At 35.2% G+C, this 23,123-nt stretch overlaps 1 protein-coding gene across 4 annotated transcripts in view; it reads right to left on the minus strand.

The window, feature by feature from the left end:
• The window catches only part of ARID4B (AT-rich interaction domain 4B), a 133,923-nt gene that overhangs the window by 61,777 nt on the left and 49,023 nt on the right, over positions 1-23,123 (minus strand). For all 4 annotated transcript variants that reach the window (XM_054576766.1, XM_054576767.1, XM_054576764.1 and 1 more), the window contains exons 3-7: positions 16,621-16,731; positions 12,316-12,381; positions 8,747-8,837; positions 5,841-5,920; positions 1,094-1,185 (exon numbers count right to left, since the gene is read on the minus strand). In XM_054576766.1, the coding sequence (XP_054432741.1) occupies positions 1,094-1,185; positions 5,841-5,920; positions 8,747-8,837; positions 12,316-12,381; positions 16,621-16,731 (440 nt within the window). The remainder of the gene's footprint in view (positions 1-1,093; positions 1,186-5,840; positions 5,921-8,746; positions 8,838-12,315; positions 12,382-16,620; positions 16,732-23,123) is intronic.

Below are 23,123 nucleotides of genomic sequence, written 5' to 3' on the forward strand. Positions count from 1 at the left end.
GATAGTTACTACCCTACCTCTAAACAATATTCTTATTCTACTATTTCTTTATTTCTACATTTAAGACATATTTATTCGATTGACTTCCCATTGTTACAAGAACATAACTTTTATATTTAAACCACCTCCTCATCCTTCATCCTACTGATACAGTTTTTTTCCTTACATAATTTTTGGGGGGAATTACTGACTGACCCCCCCCAGTGTTCCTTTATATTAGGAACCAAGTCCTCCTTTTTAAAAGAGACTTCCATTCTTCCATTCTGCTTTCCACTGACTACTAGCATCCAGAGTTACTCTTGGGAAGTCTGATGCCATTCAGTCTCCCAGTTCTTTGCAATAATTTTTTTTTCTTTCTCTGGAACTGTTTGAAAATTGTTTCTTTATCTCCGATGTCCTGAAATTTCATGACCCCTTGATCCTGCGTTCCTTTTTAATGTAGCCTTTTGGGGCCTGGACACATTTCAATGAAAGTAATTTGTTAAATATATCAAATATGTGATACAACTGCAAGAAGACATGAAAATAAGTAAAACAGTTCCTGTCAGTGAGAGTAAAACTATTAGAAAAGGAAAACATTACAATGATAATAAGAGGTGAAATACTGTCTATGACATTAAGTAAATGCAAAGAACACAGAAAGTTCAGAGGATAGAAAATGTCTGTTTTCAAAGAAAAAGTGTAAAGAAACAAATGGTTCACATAAAAGTGGGAACATTTCTCTTGAGAACTGAAGAATGAGTGAGACAGTGGCATGGAAGGGTGGCATTCAAGACAAGAAAGCACGAATAAAAGCATGATACCAGTAAGTCAAAGTACGTATGCAGGGAATATTGACTAGTTCCATTCTGACTACAGCCTCAAGGTACATGTAGGGAGAAATGGGAGGTAGATACACAGCTGTTACGATTGGTTGAACATGGAGAACCACAGGAACCCGTGCTGAGGAGTCTGACGTTATTATTAGATCTAAAATTACTATTAGATCCAGTTAGCATTTTGCAAATTACATTTTAAAATTAGTAATTATTAAAACAATACTAAAAGGAGAAATGAATTCAGGTTTAACTAACAGTTATGAAAATGGACTTACATATGATTAGATCTTCTTCCTCTATTTGTTTTCTTTCCTATGACTGGAGTGCCAAAGTGTTCGGGGTTGGTGAGTGGGAGCTGGTCTAATGTCTGTGGGTAAGAACATAAACCCATAAAAAGTTATTACGTTGCAAGTTCTTTCTTCTTTTTAAATCAAATCAGTTTAAGAATATGCTTAGACTTTGAAGTTGAAAACTTCTCCCAAGGAAGACTAAAATACAAATTTCCTAAAGATAGAAACTCTCGTTTCAAAGATATTAGAATAAAAATGACTGAGTCCATTACTGGGAAAAAAGTGCAAAGAAACTTAGCTGTTCTCTCTAGATGGTATCATTATCTATTTGAAGGATGACAGACTTCTAACAATGGTTAAAATACAAAACTGAACAAACACAACTCAGTGGAAATACAGGTTTGAGAGAAACAACACCTATACATAAGGACCTAACTACTCCTAGGTTGGGGCCAACTGCAGCTCAAATTTATCTTTGCACACAGGGAATCATAATATATGAAATAAACTCTTAATAAGTAACAGAAACAAAATTATCAGGATAAGCATCCAACTGCTTGGAAAAAAAGGCTTCAGACAGGCTTTATTATTACTCTGCAAACATTTTCTGCAATAAACTTTTATTAAAGAAAATGTTAAAATTAGTTTTTCTACAGTTAATATTTTATTTTCCCTTCCTTTCCAATCTGTAGTATCCAATATTGTGCTTAGTATAAAGCTAATAATCAATAAATGAACATCTTTTCCTTGTTATCAACTGAGAGTTCATGTCAACCCATTTGTCCCTACCCCCATCAAAAATTATGATGTCCAGCCCAGGAAGCAGTTGATTATTAAAAACAAAACGAAGAAAAAGGGATTTTAAAACTGAGTTCTGAAGCTGTCATTCTGACTTTAATTCTCTGAATATCAATTCTGATAATATTCCTATTTTTTTTACATTTTAAAGATTTCCCACAACTGCTGTTCCTTTCATCCACCCAATAAAACCTTTGCTATTATAGTTTCTTAAACACTGGAGGGACCAAAGATCCCAGGAAAACTGTCAGGATAAAAGTGAGAGTGAGGAACTACTTAGGACAAAGACTTCTCAAACTTACAAACCACAGTGTTATATGAAACAATGCCCATCAACTTAGATTTAAAGATCAGATATCTAAATACAAACTAATGGTAATATTTAAAAGGAAATTTTTAACTTTATTTGTAACACTGAGATAATTTTGTTCAGACAATGATAAACTGTGAAAAAGGTAACTGTATTAACAATCTATTTTGTATAATTAATTAGAGTATATCTAAATGTATTTAAGGTACTTACATATCTAACAACAAAGAATACAGTATAGGAAAAGAGTACTAGCCACAAAGCCTTAAATAAACCTAATCTTCCTAATTTAGTTTGTAAATAGGGCATTTAAAAATATTTGGAGGCCAAAGTTGGCCCAAATACAATAATATGCTAGCAGAAATTTAGAAGTCATCTGTCATTAATTCGTAATTATGCTTCCCAAGGGTGAAAATTTCAAGGTACTGTATTTGGTAAACAGGGAAAATAATCTGGATTCACTTTCTGCCAAGCTCAGAGATGAATTAAATGCCCCTTCTCAACCTCCTAAAATTAAGGTTGCTCTCTTGAAAGCAGATTCCTATTATACAGGATGGGCAAAAGTAGGTTTACAGTTGAAAGTATGTAAAACACAGAATTTATTCTTGTATTATTATTTATTTGTAACACAACTGTAAACCTACTTTTGTCCATCCCATGTACTGTGATTTCTATTTTAAGCATCTGCTTGTCCTTTCACTTATTACAGGAAAAAAATATCCAGGATTTCTGAAGAGTTTTCTAGGAAAAAAAGGAATTTTCAAATAAACCGTATTCTCTCCCTGGGATGTAATAAAGAGTGAGAACAGTAAGAAGTCGTATCTCTTGTCCGGGCCTTAGTCTGCGCCCAGCAAGGCAGAAGCGCCTTCCACTTCAAGCGATGAAAAAGACCAGAGGGAGGGTAGAATTTGTCTTGTCTCATTCCAAAGAGCGAAAACCAGAGGCTCCCAGCTATACTAAAGGCTCAAAGAAAATGCCACAGGCCTGGGGGGAAAATGCCCATAGCCCTGTTACCAAAAATGGGCTGCAGGAAGTAACAACGCCTGCATTTTATCAAACCTTTCCTTAGAGGTTTCAATTCCATATAGTACCTGCGCAGAGAACACCAGCTGATGAAACCGCTTTTGGATAATATTCAGATTGTGAATCGCCTGTAGAAATACCCAACTACTCCAACTCCAACAGACGTCAGCCGGCGGCCACACCCGCACTAAGCTGGTCAGGGCCAGAATCCTCTATTTTGATGTTGGAATTCAAAAGGAGGAGGTGCGACTGTGACCTCTTATCATGGAAATCTTGAATTTAAGTCTTTGTTTAGGCATGTAGCTCATGAATGGGATTTGTGACTCAAAATAAAGCAAGTATAATGAAGCTTTTCTCTCAAAGGCCAAAGTTATTACTAATAACAGTGCTGAGTAATCTTGCGAAAAACTAAAACTGTTTATTGAAAATATCAAATAAAGGGAAAAAATATATAGATGGTTGATTAAATAAATACACTCCTGGCCATGTCTTCACAGAGCTTAACGCACTTACAATTTTAAAGTATTTTTCATTGTTTCATTAATGCTTTTTCTCCTCTCAGGTGGTAAGTTACCCTTGCATCCCCACTGCCAGGCACAGCATCTAGCACATGGGACCAGGGTAAGGAAATCATGCCAGCATCCCAATCACCATCGTATGGAAGATGCACCCAGTAAAACTGAGCCTTCTAGGGAAGGCAAGAGGAGACACGAAGGTGCTTGTTCATACCGCTTTGGCCTTTACACTACAACTGTCTTATGAACTACTACAACTTAGAATTCTCCTGCAAAAACAAAATTAATACCTCAGATATTTCTCTGGATTAAATAAGATACATACCTTCACTTAACAGATAAATCAAGTTTTCAAGACCCTCCATATTCACTGACCCACTATAATTGTACACACATTCTAAGAAAAATGAAATTATTTCGAAGAATTACTTAAACTCGGAAAGAACTGTTACTTCATCAGTGTAAGAAACCAAATTCACTGCATTCGCCCCCAAAGCTGTATGCATTTCCTATATTTAAACCTTCACAATTAGTTCAAAAAATATTTATTAAACTGTTGGAAAAAGGTGTCTATTAAGACAACAAAAACATGGCTTTTGCCCTACAAAACCTTAAAATCTTATAGAGAAAAAGAAAAAAGGTAACGAAAACACCATAAAATAATAAGAAAAGGGCAAAAGCATGAAAGGACAAAGAGATTATATTTGGTTAGAGAGCTCAGGAAAGACATCATGGAAGAGGAAGCACGTCTAGTGGTCTTAAGGGGAACATGGTCAGTAGAAACCAAAGTGTAAACCACAATCAGGAAATACCAAGGAGTCTTACAAGGGAGAAGTACAGGGAAATGGCAGAATGTGAGACTGAACCATAATACAGATTTTGAATTGAAATAGAAATTCAATCACTTAAGGGAAGGAAAAATATTTCTAAAACAAACAAAAATATCCCATAAAATACAGTCTAATGGTTTAATAAGTAATATTAAATGTCTCCCCCAAAACACTGTTTTAAATAGTGACTAGAAAAAAATCATGGTTGGGGCACACTGTGCATTAATTTGTATAGACTGGGAGGACTAGAGAATATAACACTATAATAATATGTCCATTTCAAAAATTCTGAATAGCAGACTACAGATTTACAAAACTTTGTGAGCTCTCCATTCTTAGTTAACTTAAGAACACCTTTTACTTTTCAAGCATAGATTTGGTACTAGGAAGTATAAGTTTGAGAACCAGCTCTAACCAGCATCTATAATTGGAAGAAAATAATGGTTTCTATTTCATAATGTAAATGCAATAATGTATGTAAAACACTGAGAAATGCTTTTTATTTCCTCTCAGAAATACAAACCCTTCGTTTAATCATCCAACTAACATTTATTCAGTTCCCACTCTGTGCCAGACACTGTTCTAGGAACTGGGAACAAAATAGTGAACAAGACATACAAAATCCCTGTCCTTGTGACACATTCTAGTGAGAAAGGCAGACTAAATAAACAAGTAATTAAGCACATACTCATATTTTGATGTGAGAGAATGATACGCGCTATAAAATGAAACCCCAAAACATTAAGAAGGGACAATTTCTATTAGAAAGGTCAGGCAAGACTTCTTTAAGGAGAAGCCATAATCATTTCACCTATTAGCTGTAGTAGTTAGGGACTGCCTAGGGTGACTACGTATTTTAATGATGATGGGGTTCAAGTGGATTATAAATCAGACGTCTGTTTTATACAATCAGTTACAAATTAAAGGAGTCTATATAAAAATGACCTGAAGATAACATTTAAATAAGCCCACTGTATTTTCTTTGTGGACAAATGCTTAAAATACATCAGGCAAAAAAGAACACAGAACCTGGTACTCAAACCAAGGGCCTTAAACAGGCTTCACGGAAACACAGAACCTGGTACTCAAACCAAAGGCCTTAAACAGGCTTCACGGACTACGTTATAATGGTATTATGTATTAATGAATTTTCCTGATTAACAAGTAAGTTGCTTGATTTGCGGAAACAAAACTACTCCCTGCAGTAGAAATTATTAGGAGGTGTTCATCATTAAATGTATTAAATGACGACTTACTTCACTCTCCGCGAAATGGCGCTCTCCTTTGAGGCACAGCGAGGACCGCCTCAGTGTCTTCTCATCTCCATCGTCAAAAACTACAAGAGGAGGTAAAAACGGAAGCTACTTAAGAGTTTTTCAAAGGTTACATGATGATATAAATTATTTAATTTTTTAGTGCAAACAGAATTATTGTTTAAAAAGGTTACATTCAAAATTCAGTTCACATTTTATGTTTTCCAATGGACAACTTCAAACAGAGTATCTTTTCCCATTCCTAGCAAAAGAGAAATAATACACCTTGGGAAAAAAAATCTTCTCTGAAACAGAAAATACCAAATAAAAATAACTAAGCATTTCAAGACAAAACTATTTAAATGTTAATTAACCCTTCAAAACTATTTAAATGTTAATTAACCCTTCTCAAGATGGTAAAGGAAAGGCAAGTCTTCCTGCTGGTAAATACCTGAGAAAAAGAAAGTACAAAGTTATATATTCAGACTGCCCTTAAAAAAAATTACCCTGTTTTTATTTAAAACAGGATTTCTCAACCCTAGTACTAACATTTCGGACCGGATAACTTTTTCACGGGGGGGCGGGGGGGGCGTCCTGTGCACCATAAAACATTGCACAGCATCCTTGGCCACTAGATGCCAGTAGCACCCCCCTTCCCAGCTGTAATAACCAAAAATGTCCCCAGACATTGCCAAGTGTTCCCTGACTGATGAACTTGACGCTGGTTCATTGTCCCACCAAATTTACTACAAGTTTATATATACACAGCACATATGTGTATTTAAGGATATAATTTTACCGTATAATGCATTACTCACAAATCATGGGAAGAGAGTACACCTCTATTTTTAAAAACATTACCGGGAGGTGGGGGAGAGCAGTGGGGAGAAAATGGAGACAACTGCACATGAACAACAATAAAATAAATAAATAGACAGGCAGACAGATTAAAAAAAAAAAGTTTCCCGTCCTTGATTTTAGAAACAGCAGTTTTTGCCTAAACGCCAAAATTAAGTTCTTATATATTATATGAAATTTCATTTATGTGAGATTGTATAAATAATTCCTAGTATATTATTTTAATGCAATAAATAAGATATTCAATGGTAAAAGTGCCACATTTATGAGACTGAAAACCACACCAAATTACCATAAAAATTTACTACACAAAATTGCCCACAGTTGTGTAACCTATATAAAGTCAAGTATTTCCTTATATGTCAAAAGTCAAATTTTTCCTCTCCCATCATCAGGTTTTTTCCTCATCACACGAAAATGTAAAAACTCATCTGTACTATTTCAAAGCTCCATCGAATTTTGACAGCATCAGCCCTGGCTGGCGAAGCTCAGTGTACTGAGTGTGGGCCTGCCAACCAAAGGGTTGCTGGTTCGATTCCCAGTCAGGGCACATGACTGGGTTGTGGGCCAGGTCCCCAGTAGGCAATATGCGAGAGCAACCACACATTAATGTTTCTCTCCCTCTCTTTATCCTTCCCTTCCCCTCTCTCTAAAAATAAATAAATAAAATCTTTTAAAGAAAATAAAATTTCCCTTAAAACATGTTTGACATCATCAAAAACATTTTATTAGGTGTTTTCTCTCATCTTTGAGGTCATTAAAATGTACAAATTATTACTATTCAGTAAATAATACTGGAATAATTGGCTATCAATTTGGGACAATATTACTTGATCATACTTCAGAATGTTAAAAAAATAAACAGTAGATGGAATAAAAAGTTGTGTACAAAACAAAAATAAAACTATAAACTGAAGACTACACTGGAAAATTAATTTAACAGTGACGAAAGGAAGGTGTTCCTAGACAAGATTCAAAATTAAAATAAATTAAAGTAAAATGACTACATGAATTTGATAGTAGAGATAAGAGTAAAGCAATATGAGAAAAATACTTGCAACTAAAGCAGCAAAGGGTTAATATTCAGAACACAAAAAGAACTCACATTCTAAAATTATTAAGAAAGAGATAACCATCCTAAGAGGAGAAAGAAGGAGAATGGGAAGACAACTATAAGCTAGCAGTTCAAAACATACAGGGTGGCGCAAAACTACAGTAATGAGTACATGAAATAGTTTATTCTTGTATTATTATTAATCATTGTATTTTTTCCATATGAATAACTGTAAACCTACCTTTGTTCTACCCTGTATATATTAATGTTCCTTTTGATGAACATATGAAAAGATGTTTAATCTCACTAGTAAATCATGGGAGGGGAATTATTAAAAAAAAAAAAAAAAAAGACTACTCTGTGTCCAGGAGGGCAAAAATTTAAAATGATTAGAACCATCAACTCTGTCAATGGTTGGAAAAACATGTACACTCATATACTGTTTATGGGAGTATAAATTAAGTCTTTGAAGAAGGGAGTTTTCATTACCTACTAAAGTTTTAAAAGTACATTTCATGTCAGTCTACATCTAGCAATCAGTGCATACACTAGGAAAATAGAATAATGTGCATGTACAAGACACTTAATTAATTCAGCATTTATTTATTATAATAGCAAAAAAAAAGCCCATCCTGGAAAAAAAGTTCTAGCATATTGAGTACTATAAAATGTAATACAAATAAATTCCTCTATCTGTTGTACAAGATGAACATATTTAAATGTACCTTTAAAAATGGTTAAAGATGGAAAAAGTTTCTCTAAGATATACCTTGAGTGAAAAAAGCTAGAAATCCAATTCTATAATACATAATACATAAACTAGATAATTTTAAATTATATGTCATGCACATATTAATGAAATAAAATTTTTAAATGTCTGGAAAGATAAGCATTAACAGTAATAATGTCTATGGTACCAGGGGAAGAAGTAAATCAAGGAAACTTTCCTCTGGTTGCATTATCTTTGAAAATACATTTTTAAAAGTTATTCCCTTACCTACAGTGTACCAACTCGCATCTGTTAATTTATTGATAACAGCTTCCTGATATGCACCATCAAGATTCTTCACTTCCACAATAGCTCCAACCTAAAATATTTTTTAAAAGTTAAAAAAAATGTTAGAAGACAAGTGAGCAAACAAAAAAAACTGGCTTTATTTTTTAAAAATTGAGTGCACGGTAGCAAAGAACTACTGATTTCATTTGTGTTTAGGTACCAACAGTTTTATCCACCATTGTTTATGAACCAACAGCAAAAATGTCAACAGAGTAAAAAGGCAAATAATACCTAAGCACTATTATGAAAGCAGTCATGACTGCTGGTCCCTAACAGGGTCTTGGATACCACTGTGAGAACCAGAACCACTGCATGCGGAATTGTCCCTGCGCCATCTCACCACTCCTCTTTGAAGAAGGCTGGGGAAGGGTAGGGATGATTAAGCAACAGCTTTGAAGTCTCCATAAGAGTTGAAATGCAACACTAATGACAATCGCTTAAAATATTTTCCATTTGATCAAGAAAATGCTGAGTTACATTTACATGGTCTTTGTAACTACATCAAATTAAGAAGCTTCTGCACTGCAAAGGAAACTATCAAGAAAATGAAAAGCCAATCTACTGAATGGGAGAAAATATTTGCAAATCATTCATCTAATAAAGGGTTAATATACAAAATATATATATTTTTAAAAACCCTCATATAACTCAACAGCAAAACAAATTACCCAATTAAAAAATGGGAAGAGAATCTGAACATTTTTCCAAAGACATAGAGATAGATAGCCAACAGGTACATGTAGAAGTGATCACCAAAATCAGAGAAAAGTACATCAAACCACAATAAGACAGTAACTCACACCCGCTAGAAAGGCTAGTATCAAAAAGAGATGTCAGCAGGCATGTGACAAAAAGGAAACCATTGTGCACTGTTGATAGGGTGTGTATTGGAGAAGCCACTATAGAAAACAGTATGGAAGTTACTCAAAAAATAAATTTAGAACTACCAGAGGATCCGGCAATTCTACTTCTGGGTATTTATTAGGAAAAAAAGGAGTACACTAAATTTGAAAAGATATATGCACTTCCATGTTCAAAGTAACATTATTTACAATAGTCAAGAAGACACGAAGAACCTAAGTGTCCCCTGATATGATGAATATTTTTTTTAAAATGTGGTGTGTATATGCAACTATTTAGCCATAAAAAAGGAAATCCTGCCACGTAACATAGATGGATCTTGAGAGCATTATGAAAATTATATATGTGCAAAAGTGAGATAAACAAAATGTCACACAAAGACAAATACTGTCTGATATCACTTATATGTGGAACCTAAACAAACCAACCAAGCTCATAACTAGCTACAGAGAACAGATTGGTGGATGCCACACGGGTAGGGATGTGAAGGGGGTCAAAAGGTACAAAATTCCAGTTATAAAATAAGTCATGAGGATGCCATTTATAGCATGGTGACTACAGTCAACAATACTGTATCATATATTTGAAAGTTGTTCACAGAAAAAATCTTAGAAGTCCACATTACAAGAAAAAGAAAATATTTTCTAATTACGTGTGGTGGATGTTAACTGCATTTATTGTGATGAAGAGTTTGAAATGCATACAAAAATAGAACCATTATGTTGTACACTTGAAACATATAATGCTATAGGTCAATTATACCTCAATAAAATTAAAATGTATTATCATCTTTACAGTGCTAACATAATAAACCTGTTCAGAGAAGAGACTGTTAACCCCACACAATGCCCAAAAGGGGTAAGGAAACTCTGTAGTATTAACAGAACTTATATAAAGTGACTACAGTCAATAAATACATGGTATGGTTTTTTAATTTAATAATCAAGTGGTCTAGGTATTATTTTCACGTGAATTCATTAAAAATAAATTTAGATCAAATAACCATTACTTTTATTTTCTCTAACAGAAACATTTATCCAAATGCTGATGCTTTCTATCAGTTGATAGAAAATACACAAAGTGTATTTGGGAACAATTCAAAAATCTATATACAAAAAAAATCTACAGTAAAAAATATCTGAACAATCATGAGACCAAATTTTAACATGCTTGCCTATATAAAAATCAAAATGGTTCTCTAAGTCCTAATCAAAAATAATTTTAGTAAGTCACAATTTTTAATTTTAATAAAAACCAAACAAATAAAATAAACCAACTATGTTACAAAAAGGATGGAACAAAATAGGAAAGACACTTGAAGATGCAAAGTAGTTGCCTTTTCTATCCCTTTACAACACTGAACATTTTTTGTAGCTGGTGCCAGCTGGCCTGTGCCCAGTGAACAGGAAAGTCAGGCCGCTAAGAACTATGCTTATGAGGTAAAAACACAAATAAAGCATGGAGGTGTATGTGTTCTGAACGTCCAGCAAGCACAATGATTCAATTATACAGGCTGTGAGCCTGCAAAGTTTTGGTTCTGCCATTACTGGCAGCGGGACCTTGGTCAGATCACCTCCTTCAGTTTCCTCTCCTGTGAAGAGCATTTATGAGGGTTATGAAAGATAGTATGTGCAAAAGACGTCCCGCACTAGCACAGACTAACTGCTAAATAAATGGTGGCTGATGTCCTAAGTGGGCATGTTTTTGTCCTTTTGTCCCTATAAGTGACAGACTTGTACATATAATGTTAAAGATGACACCTACAAAATAAAAACAATGAAAAATAATTTTTATAAGGCAAGATTTAAAAAAACTTAAAAGTTTTAGTTTGCCATAGTACCTACTTTATTGTGCAAGGTACCAATGCCCTGGGTATCCAATTGTTTTTAAATCAACTACAAACAAAAACTGATACACACATCAATCTAAACTTCTTAAAAGTACAGCTCCATGAGTAAAGGATTTTTCTTGTGTTTACAAATGCTTCTTCAATTCTGTTAGCATTACTCTAAATTCACCCAGGCAGGCCAATGTCCATTTTCAGACATTTGAAAGAACCAAAGAGCACAGTAGCTACCCATGCATTCCCTTTAGCTTGCTCACTGGTAGAAAGTCAAGCAGCACTTATTTCTCTGGCCACTGAGGAAAAATGAATACAAAGAAATCAAACTATCTGCATGTATAAACATGTTCATCACTTCTAACTGCCTGATGACTTCCCCTAAAATTTCATTTGTGAGTAGCTGCTTGAAAGTTAAAAGCTCTGAGGACTTTGTTTTGTTTTTCTCACTTTTCACTTCATCACTGAACGTACATCACTTATCTTAATGATGTAGACGGATTTATATCACCTATTAAGTCTAGAAAATCCATCATTCACTAAAAGTCTGAAATACAGTGAGACTGAAACATGCGAAAATGAAAAGCAGTCAGTGCTTCCTTGACATTCATTTGGTTTCTGAACAGTTAAGTAAAACTGATCAGGCTTTATTGAACATTAAATCTATTTTTTTAACTAGTTTACTTAGAGAGAAATACCTGTTCATCAACTCAGTAACAAAATACTCAATGAATTAAAATGACCAAGTGTAAGTATTAACGTTTCCCACTGAAGCAGTGGAATTAATAATGAATAATAAATGAATTACCTTTAGTGGGCCCTTTATGTGGTCATCTTGAACTTCCACTGTTGAAGAATCATGCCTAAAGGTTACCTAGAGATTATAAATTTAATTAGCCACACATAGACATAGACATAGACACACACACACACACACACACACACACACACCACTCCCCCCAACCATAAGCTCAATACATGAATTCGTTTTTATTACAAGTAGTCTAAACTAACAGCTCTGCCTACTTTATATGAAATCTCAACCCCCAAGGAGATCAACTGAAAATTTTATTCTTTAAACAACTTCCCAAATTAAATTACTTGATGTTTCCCACATCATACTTTATTCAATACTATGGGTTATTAGTTTAGTTGCATAATTTCTTTTTCTAAATAGAGGAAAAAAGAGGTGGGATCTAAGGTTACAGGTACTACAGCTGACCCCTGAACAACACCATAGGGGTTGGGGTGCCAATACCGTCTGCAATTGAAAATCCATATATAACTTTTTACTCCCCCTAAGCATAACTACTAATCACCTACTGATGACCAGAAAGATTTACCAACAACATAAACAGTTGATTAATATAAATTCTGCATGTTGTATGTATTATATATTGCATTCTTACAATATAGGGGGCTAGAGGGGAAAAAAGTTAAGAAAAATCATAAACAGAAAATACATTTACAGTATTTATTGAAAAAATCCTCATATAAGTGGACCCACACAGTTCAAATCCATGTTGTTTAAGGATCTAATATATATATAAAATTCTGTGCAGTAGCAACAAACATTTAATGAAAGTTAAGTATCAGGTTCGAGCATCGAACATCTAATCTTCACAACAACCTCATTAGTAGGTATGACTGTTCCCATTTTGTTGGTAAGAAAACTGAGGAACAAAAAGTATTAGTAACTGGTCTAAGATACCAGAACTACTACATGGTAGAGACTAAGATTCAAACTCAAGGAGTCTAGTTCCAGAACTTTACCGTACTCTATCAGTATAGAAACCAGAGAATGGGAAACCCAACGTAAGGAGAATATGTTAAAATAAAGGGTTCAAGTTTAAATTATTTAGTTGGTGAAAAACAAGACAGCTTCCTGTATTCAGTACAGAAAAAGCTGTTTTCCCTATACAAAGCAAGATTTCTTACAGGGATTAAACCATTAACAGCCTCACAGACAAGCTATGAAGGGAGATGTCCTATACGCACAGCACTGCAGGCATTTCTGTCTCACAAAAGCACTTAATTTAAATTATGTATTTAGTCCTGGCTGGTGGGGCTCAGTTGGCTGGGAGTCATCCTGCAGACCAAAAGACTGTGGGTTCGATTCCCAGTCAGGGCACATGTCTGGGTTGCAAATTCAGTCCTTAGCTGCAGCACACACAAGAGGCAACCAATCAACGTTTCTCTCTCACATCGATATTTCTCTCCCTCTCTCCCTCCCTCAATTCCCCTCTCTCTAGAATAAAGAAAAAAATTATTTAATAAATAACTAAATAAATAATGTGTTTAGGCAACTGTGTCAATCACTTAGACTCTAAGCCACTTAAAGATAGAAACTGTGTCTTAACCCTCAAGTTTCAATACCCTACATAGTGCTTAGCACATAGTAAATGCTCGATAAATAAAAATTATCGCGAAATTTATTAACTTTGAATCATAAATAAAACTGGTAAAAATATACCACCATTATCTGTGGAGAAAACCATTAACTTCGAATTATAAAGATTTTATTTTTTAAAACGTTTATTTACTGACTTGAGAGAGAGTAGTAGAAAAATACTGCCTTGCTGTTTCACCCACTGACACATGCATGTGCCCAACCAGAGACCAAACTCACGACATTAGTGAGCGAGAACAACACTCTAACCAACCGAGCTATCTGATGAGGGCGAATTATAAACAGATTTTGGAACAACTAAAACAAAAACATTTTTTAATTTTTTTATTTATTGATTTTTACAGAGAAAAAGTGGGGAGGGGGAAAGGGGAAAAGGGGAGGAGGAAGGAAAAGAGAGGGGGGAGGGACATCATTTGATTGTTCCACGTACTGATGTATTCATTAGTTGACTCTTGTGTGTGCCCCAACCAGGGATCAAACCCACAAACTTGGTGTATCAGAACAATGCTCTAACCAGCTGAGCTATCAGCCAGGGCCAACAATAATTTTTAGATACCCATCATTTATAAGGCACAAGGTACTGGTACTCTGTGCTATCATCAGAGGCAGTAAAGACTAGCAGCTTTCTTCTTTTTATTAATAGGAAGAAATGGCAGAACTGTTAGATTTCATTTAATCAGTTCGTCCATTACAGAGACATCAGCTGAGATTGCAAGTCAAGGCGAAAACCAGTCTGTGCTCTGCAAACCAAAGCATGGGTCCTGGAGTAACATTGTTTTCCTGCCCAAAGGGAACACCTTTTTCTAACTAGCACCAAAGTGCTTATGGGTACCTCAGGCTCTGCCAAGGAGGCTCTCCACTAGGAAGGAGTGCTTCTGTCTAATTCACACTGAGCCGTTACAGGTGCTAGTATTACCCTGTCCCTGAGAGTGAGAAAACTGATAAAAAGCTCTCTCTTCATCTCTAAGACAGCAGTGGGGGGAAAGAAAAAGAAAAACACAACAGAGTGTTCAGGAAACACCAGTGTGTGAGGTCAGAACAGCAAATGCCTCTGCACGGGCACTGTGAGAGTCCCCACACCCCCAACTCACGAAAGAGCTCACAGGCACCAGGCATGGGAAAACTGAGGTAGGGCGGGTCCTGGGCTAACACCTTACAGGCTTACTATTAAAGGCCTTATCGCCACAGTTCTTAACTAGGGAGTATAAATTCAAATCACCCAGGAAGCTTTATTTAAACACATTTATGAGGAAGGGAGGCAAGGAGGGAGGGAGGGACATGGGCCTGGAAAAAGCTCCAGAAGAGACTGTGATCCTCTCCAAAGAAGTACACCACCACTGTGGCCTGTTCAATCGGTGGTAGCTAAATCAATGTTTTCCAGGGCACCTGCTCATCTGGATTATATAAATTCTGAGGGCAGAAGTCATCTTCCTATCCCTCTCCTCCTCACCTAACAGAGTGCCCTGCGCAGTCTGCCACTCAATAAGCAGCTGACAAATAAATATCTACCCTCAAATATTTCACCTGTCCCATATTTTTCAATACTGATAATTTATAAAACGTAAACAATTACACTTCTTTTTCTGTTGTTATCTGAGACAAAACACAAGTATTTTAGAAAAGACTTTTCAAGAAAGGAAAAGAATAAAGAATCAATAACTAGATCTACCATTAGTTCACTGTTATGTAAGACACCATCAATTATAAATCGCATCTCAATTTCATGGTTAAAATGTGTGTGTGTGTGAGGAGGTCTTAAAATTAATGAACTAGGATAATTCCCATTCTGCCACATGTGCTGGGATGGCCTTGGAGAAATCACTAACACTTTATGAGCCTCATTTTTCTTATAATAAAATTAAGGAACTAAACTATCGGGTTGGCCAAAAAGTCCTTTTAGTTTTTCCCATTAAAAAAAAAGGACACATTATTTATTTTCGCCAATAACTTTACTGATTTGGATATTTTGAGTATGTCAGCTTTCTTTTGTGTGGTATAACGCTGACTGTTCTCAATGTCTCAGTTTGATCGCTCACAATTTCAATTGGTCTACCTGACCACGGAGCATCATCCAAAGAGAAATCTCAGCACAAAACTTCACAAACCACTTTTGACACATTCAATCAGTCACAGCACCTTCTTACATTGCACAAGTCTCTTTTTACATTTCAGTTGCGTTTTTACCTTTCTTGATATAATAAAGCATAATATGCTGAAAATGATGCATATTTTCCTCCATCTTCAATATTAAAATGGCTACATAAAAATTCACCAATTTTAATAAGTGGGGTTTTTATTTAAATGCACACTGGTATGACAGCTGTTACGAACTAAAAGAATTGTTTCAAATGAAGTTAAAGACAACTAAGCACAACTAAGGCCATCTCACAAAAAAACCCAAATGAACTTTTTGGCCAATTCAATAAATAACTTATAAGGTCCTTTCCAGCTGTAAAATATTAACAAAACAAACAACAGCAAATCTATACAGTAAAGTGACATTTAAAAAATGCTAATTGTATAAATCTAATTCCATTCCAATCCGAATGCTAAAAAATCACAATGCTTTTTTTCAGGTTTTTTTTATAACCATTACTCCTAGAAACTAAACTCATCCTGCAGAAAAAATTTATTAAATATACTCACCAAAGTTTAAATATCAAATACTTAACATATAACTTACAAAATCTACATATACTGTACCTTGACTTTGACAAGTCTTTTTGCTGTCTTGATCTTGGCTTCACAAAAAGCTCCTCTGTATTTAGCACTCACATCAGTGCCCACTGTCAAATAGGGAGGCTCATCAAGGGCCTAAAAATGCAAAGAAATTAGATTTAAACTCTAATTCTCTCCCACAATCAGCTCTCTACATAGCCATAGAAATTGTAATAGTGCAATGTATTTGTTAACCAGAACAATCTATAAAATACTCTAACTTAAAAATAAGTATCATAAAATCTATTTAAATGTATAAATGTACATAACAAAATATAAAGGCATATTTTTCTCTGTATAAAATACACATGGTCCATAATATTAATCAGCTCAATCACAAGTAAATACCATTCCTTCCATTCCTCCTCCACCCACCATCCATTCAAATATGTATTTATTATATGGCCACGAGAAGACAGATTCTTAAAGCTCAAAGTCTAAGAAAATTTTCTTTTAAAATAGGCTATATCTTTACAGGCACCCCAATTCAGAACAGCTTTGTTATATCCCTAACTAAACAATTCTTAGGTAGGATGGCAGAGAAGGGGTAGGGGGGAATCGCATGTATTCCAACTATGAAATCCAATCTGGGATGTCTTAAATGCTGCAGGGCAAGGGTTCACTGTTTATTTACCCTTCTAGCTTAAATAATATTTCAGGTCTCCCTACCTGTGATTTAGTTTTTAATAGTCCTAATCTAGCTGCTCTGACTTTTTATAATCAGGTATATTTCTCTGCATAGGATCTACATTTCTAAGGAATTCTGCTTATATTAATCAATTCCATAGCCAAAGAAAGATTGTGTAAGATAGCTTTTACCAAAGTGTTTTATAAGGAATAAGAATATCCCAAGAAGTTCCACCAAAAAGAAAAGGAGGGGGAGTTTGGGAAAACCGGTTTATTGAATGAATTCCTGCTCTGCCTCATCATTTCCCAATCTACTTGTCCAAAGAACCTCCCCCTCAACCCCATTAACATTACCATCCTGAAGAAAACTCCATATAACATAAGGGAGAAAATACTGTCACACAACAACAAATACTGAAATATCAATTTCATTTGGATCTTAAAAGAAATTCACCCCTAATAGTTGTGGCTATATGTAACATCTCAAAAAGAATAAAAAAGATATTCTAATGCTATATAACAAAAGTGCCCATAATGATATCAAATAATTTCAATAACCCTTTAAAAAAGCGGTGAAGTATTACATAAACCAAGATAAGGGTGCTACAAATAAAAATACCAAGTCGACCTCCTTAGTAGCAACCTGGCCATTAAGAATAAAGAAAAGAGCCCTGACTGGTGTGACTCAGTGGACTGAGTGCTGGCCTGCCAACTGAAGGGTCGCCAGTTCGATTCCTGGTCAGGGCACATGCCTGGGTTGCACACAAGGTCCCCACTGGGGGCATATAATAGGCAACGGATCCAGATCGATGTGTTTCTCATACATCGATGTTTCTCTCCCTATCTTTCTCCCTCCCTTCCTCTCTCTCTAAAAATAAAAAATTTTAAAGAAAATAAAGAAACTCAAAACATATCAGGTGTACGACTTTTAAAATCTACTTAGGAAAATGTCTGCATTTCAATCCATCTATGCCCTAACAGAAGTGTATTCTCATGAAGTTATTTTCCCGACATTTCTTCATTACTACTTTTTAAATTTGTTAGTATCATTCATTAACTACAATTGTAACTTTGCACTCAGCTTGCACTTAAAGTTAACAATAAATGCATTTCTACTTTACCTACCTGCCTCAGCCATTTTCCTTGGTGAAAATGTGGTTACATTCCAGACAATCTAGTGGCTTTATTTTAGCAAGAATATGAAAGTGGCTCACCGTACTTCACCCAGAAATTTTTTAAGAAAAATTTTAAAAGACATGAAAAGCCCAAAAGGTGGGACAACCTTCATCGTATGGGCTCATTAGTGCCCACAACTTGCAACCATTCCCACTAACATATTTTGCACCTTAGTAACCAGTAAAATTTTATTTCCATAGGCAAATATAGTTAAAATAAGTGAAAACTGATGAGGAATCAGAAATTGTGAAATGTAAATGAGAACAAGAAATCAACTAAAAGTTTGTACATTTGTGCCTACTCAGGAACAAATAAATAAGCTTTTCAGATATTTTTATTACAGAGAATTTTTAACAAAAAAGAGGAATCAAATAGTAATGAATTCAGACTACTAGTACAAAGAAACCCTTTTATGTATTCTTTTCATTATATTCATATTAAACACCAGCAACATTCCAACTACAGAAAACCATAACTATGTTTATTAAGCAGATTTATTCAACTTGAATTTGAGAGAGGGGACTTTTTTCCTTCCAAACTAAGCCCATCCAACATCCTTACAAAAAATGAAAATCCATGTTTACAGAAGAGTAATAATAACCTCAAATATTGTGGGGACAAATTAGTATTTTGAAGGGTAATAGTTTCCTTGCTTCAAGCTAGAATACATGAAAAGGAATTAGCAAGGCATACAAAGAATATGTCTATTAGGAAAAACTTGCAAAGGGAAACTGAAATATAATAAAAACCTGAGTACATAACAAATACATTGCTAGAGCAGTGCTAATTTGTTAAAAAGAGCATAGGAAAAGCAGAGATCTATGTTCTGATCTTACTTCTGCCTTTATTATTTTTTGCACTACATTAGGTATGTTACTTCTTTGCTTCCAAATGTTCATCATTTCTGGTGATGCATACATTTGTTTAACAAGCCTGTATCAAGGCATTGAGGTGACAGAGATGGGCAAAATGGGACATTTTGAGACGACAATCATCTAGAAGTAAAACGATGTTAACCAAAATATTAATGAGATTTTCTACAGAAAAACAAAATCAATAATCTACATGCTCAGATTTGTGCATGTAGTTTTAGCAGAGCATAATTATCACTCTATTGTAGTATAACATGGGGTAATATAAAGTAGACTAACAGCACAAACTTTCAAACCATGGAGTCCTAATCCCAGCTCTTTCCTTATAGTAACTTAAGTTTTTGTAGACTATTGAACCTCTCTAAACTTCAGTTTCCACATCAGGAAAATATGGTCAATATTAGAAACCACTCAGTTATGATGCCAAAAGTATTTAGCTGTTAACAACTACTATTAATATTATAAAGCACTCAAACCAATGCAAATTCAGATTTGATACCCTACCATTTTTTCCTTATTAAAATGCAAAATTTCATTTTAAATAACTGCTTATCATAAGTGCAAGTTAAAAGTTAAACCACTTTCCTCGCTTCTTCAACTAATGTAAATACTCCTCAGAACATATTTTTCAGTACTAAATCTAATGAGAAAATACTGCAAGATATTTGGTAATATGTATATATCTTTAAAATGTTATACTTTTTCCTACTAGACATGCAGAAATAATCAAAGGTACCTGTATATATTATACATATAGAAAAAAAATACATCATAAAGACAAACAACTGTTAAAGAGTTAAAGTATGGGAAAGGGAGTAGAATGAAGAGGTATGTGTATGAAAATATTTTATTCAAAATCTTCCAGGTTTGTTTTTTTTTTTTTTTAAAGCTTCCTTCTACATGGTGGAGGGAGGGAGGTAGAGGTGGAAATCTGAGTTTTTAAAAAAAATATTTAAGTCCTCTACAAAAAAAGATCCCACATAAACAGCAGAGCCAGTATAATTGTGTATATATATGAGGGGTATTTAAATATTATCCCCTTTATTCAATTCAGAAATAATCATGCTGCATTCAATAGCAAGAGAGGTTAGTGTTGGCAAGGGTGCTCCTTAAGGAAGTGTGCCACAACCCTTTGGTGGAGAAGCAAGACAACCGAGACGATACGTATACAACTACTCTGAGGCTACCGTACTTTGGTCCAAGTGGAGATACACCAAGAATTGTCAGCTGATTAACGAAGAGCAGTCCTTTTACCATTACCTACTCTGGTAGGTATACACGTATATATCCAAAAACAAACTAAAAAAACCTCTTACCTTCTCTTTTTGCTCTGCTTCTCTGATTTCAGTCAATAATATGGACCATCTCAGAGGCTAAAATAAAATGTTTTATGCAGCACCTCCATGCCAAAAGGAAATTAAACTACTAAATTACCATTCCTTTGTTTAGCAAATAGAACAGTTTTCTAGTTGTCAAGGCAACAGCTACCCCATAGTTATCAGCGCTGCTTAAACAATTATTTTTCTAGTCAACCTACCAAATGTCCTCACTGGCACCTAAAAAACACTGAATTCCATGGGAACACTAAAAAGCATAAGCAATTTCAAATTAGCCATGGTGAATACTAATCCTTCAAGAAGCCAAAATGCCAGGGAAACGTGTAAGTGCACAAATGAATCCACAGCACCCTCTACTGTGCCCTGGCTGCAGTCCACCAACACACGAAGTGCTGCAGAAAGAGAGCGTCTGAGTCAACTCTCCAAATGGCTAATGTTGACACTGCCTAAGAAATATTCAGTTATTCAAGATGTATTTTTTAAAAAGCAAGACATGCTAGATGACGTTTTATTGAGATACTTTCTTTAAAAGAGTTAGCATTCAAATTGGTTACTAGGCAGTGCCAATGCATCTAGGAGAATCAGAAAACAAGAGTACTAAATCTGATGCTAAAACCTCTAGTAAATAAATGTACTTTAACATACAAATAAACCTATAAAAATGACCTTTTTGTATATGACAATCTCAAAGAAGCATTAAAACCATAATGGAGATAATTACAACAGATGAGTGAATGAAAAAATACTCACACCTATATACCAAAGGATGTGGTGTATCATTTAAAAAATAAGCTTAAAATTTAAATGCACAATTTTTTAGGACATACGAAAATGGGTGCACCGAGGCAATAAAACAGTGCAGTCTAATTTTACTCTCTTCCCTTTCATGAGGTACCAGGACATGGGGCGGTGCACGGTTCGGGCTAGAGAGGCACAGGAGGTAATGGTGCAGAAGCTGAGTACACAAGGCACCGAGAACTGTGAGGGAGACACGTGGAAACACAGGCAGTCTCTGTGGCAGAGGACATGGTGGGAGCTGAGTAGGGACAGAGGAAATGTGCAGTATGATTGGAAGATTTGTTACACTGACCAAGTAAGTAAACTGACTGATCAAGTAAGTAAATATACTGAAGATAGTGGGGTCATGTATCTCACTGCCAAAGAAAATTAAAAGAAAGGAAGGGGAAATGCTATAAAGAAGTCTAAGGTACTGGAATGCATGGTGATATAATAGATATACATATGCACAGAAAAATGAACAAGTATTAACAGATGTGTATGTACATGCATATATATATTTGAATGTTTCTGTGTATGTGTGTATATATACACATCCATATATTTTCCTAACTCTCCACCAGTAAGGCCTCAGAGCACCTAACGGCCCAGTAACAAAAACATAGCAATAGCTTTCTTGATTTCTAAATCCTATCCTACATTTAAAGGAACCAGGCGTCCTTGGAGAAATGGCTAATTTCAAAGTTAGGCAGGGAAATTACAAGAAGAATTAGAAACACCTTGTGCCAGAAACTAAGGAAATGCTCAATGAATGACGGTGATATTTCAAAAACTCCTAATAGAGGGCTCCTGGGAGTTGCAGGCCAAGGTCAGCCACTACCTGTGTTTTGCCTAGGGCCTTCCTCCATGAGCTACAAAGTGATCTGCAGATGGCTGCTACCTGTGGTGGGCTTGGACTTGCCCAGGAGAGGCCAACCTGCAAACAAAGGTGGATGGGGGGCGGAGGGCGGGGGGACACACTCCTAATAGACAAATGGGGGAAACTTTTGAGCCTTAAAATAAATATTGGTTGTTCTATCATATGGTTAGGGATGTATACATATGTCAAACTGACTGACTTAAGATGTGTTTATTCCATTGTAAGTAAATTATACCTCGGTTTAAAAAATTAATAACAAATTACCAGCCATTCAATGAAACTGGCATCCATGAGTCCATACTGACACATAAATGAATGTGGTGAATAAATAAAATGCAGAAAATAGAAAGCTCTTCCTTATAGTAAAATGTTAATGTTAACAAATGTAGCAGAGTTGTCAATAGATGCCAAACTGATGAGTTTGATGAAGAACAGGATGTTGGCACAATTGTGGAATACCACTCAATTATCAGTGGTGGAATAATATGATACAATGAGAACAAAGAGCATCCCTTCTGTGGGATACCTCTACCAACAGTGACTTTGATAATGAGGAAAATCAGACAGACCCAGGCTGAAGTTATGCTACAGAATGTAAGGTCTGTATTCCTTAAAACTCTGAAGGACATGAAATATGGGAACACCGGGAAACAGTTTTAGACTGAAGTAGTCTGCAGAGACATGATCATCAACTGAAACATGTATTCCTGGACAGAGTAGGCACCAGAGAGGCAAAAAAAGGAGACATTATTAGGAGAGTCAGTGAAATCTGAAAGGGGTCTGTGGAGAGGACGGCAGTGGCACGCCAATGCTGATTTA

The sequence above is a fragment of the Pteronotus mesoamericanus genome, unplaced genomic scaffold, assembly GCF_021234165.1.
Source record: "Pteronotus mesoamericanus isolate MK-2021 breed Mesoamerican mustached bat unplaced genomic scaffold, CSHL_Meso_final contig_347, whole genome shotgun sequence".
NCBI lineage: Eukaryota > Metazoa > Chordata > Mammalia > Chiroptera > Mormoopidae > Pteronotus > Pteronotus mesoamericanus.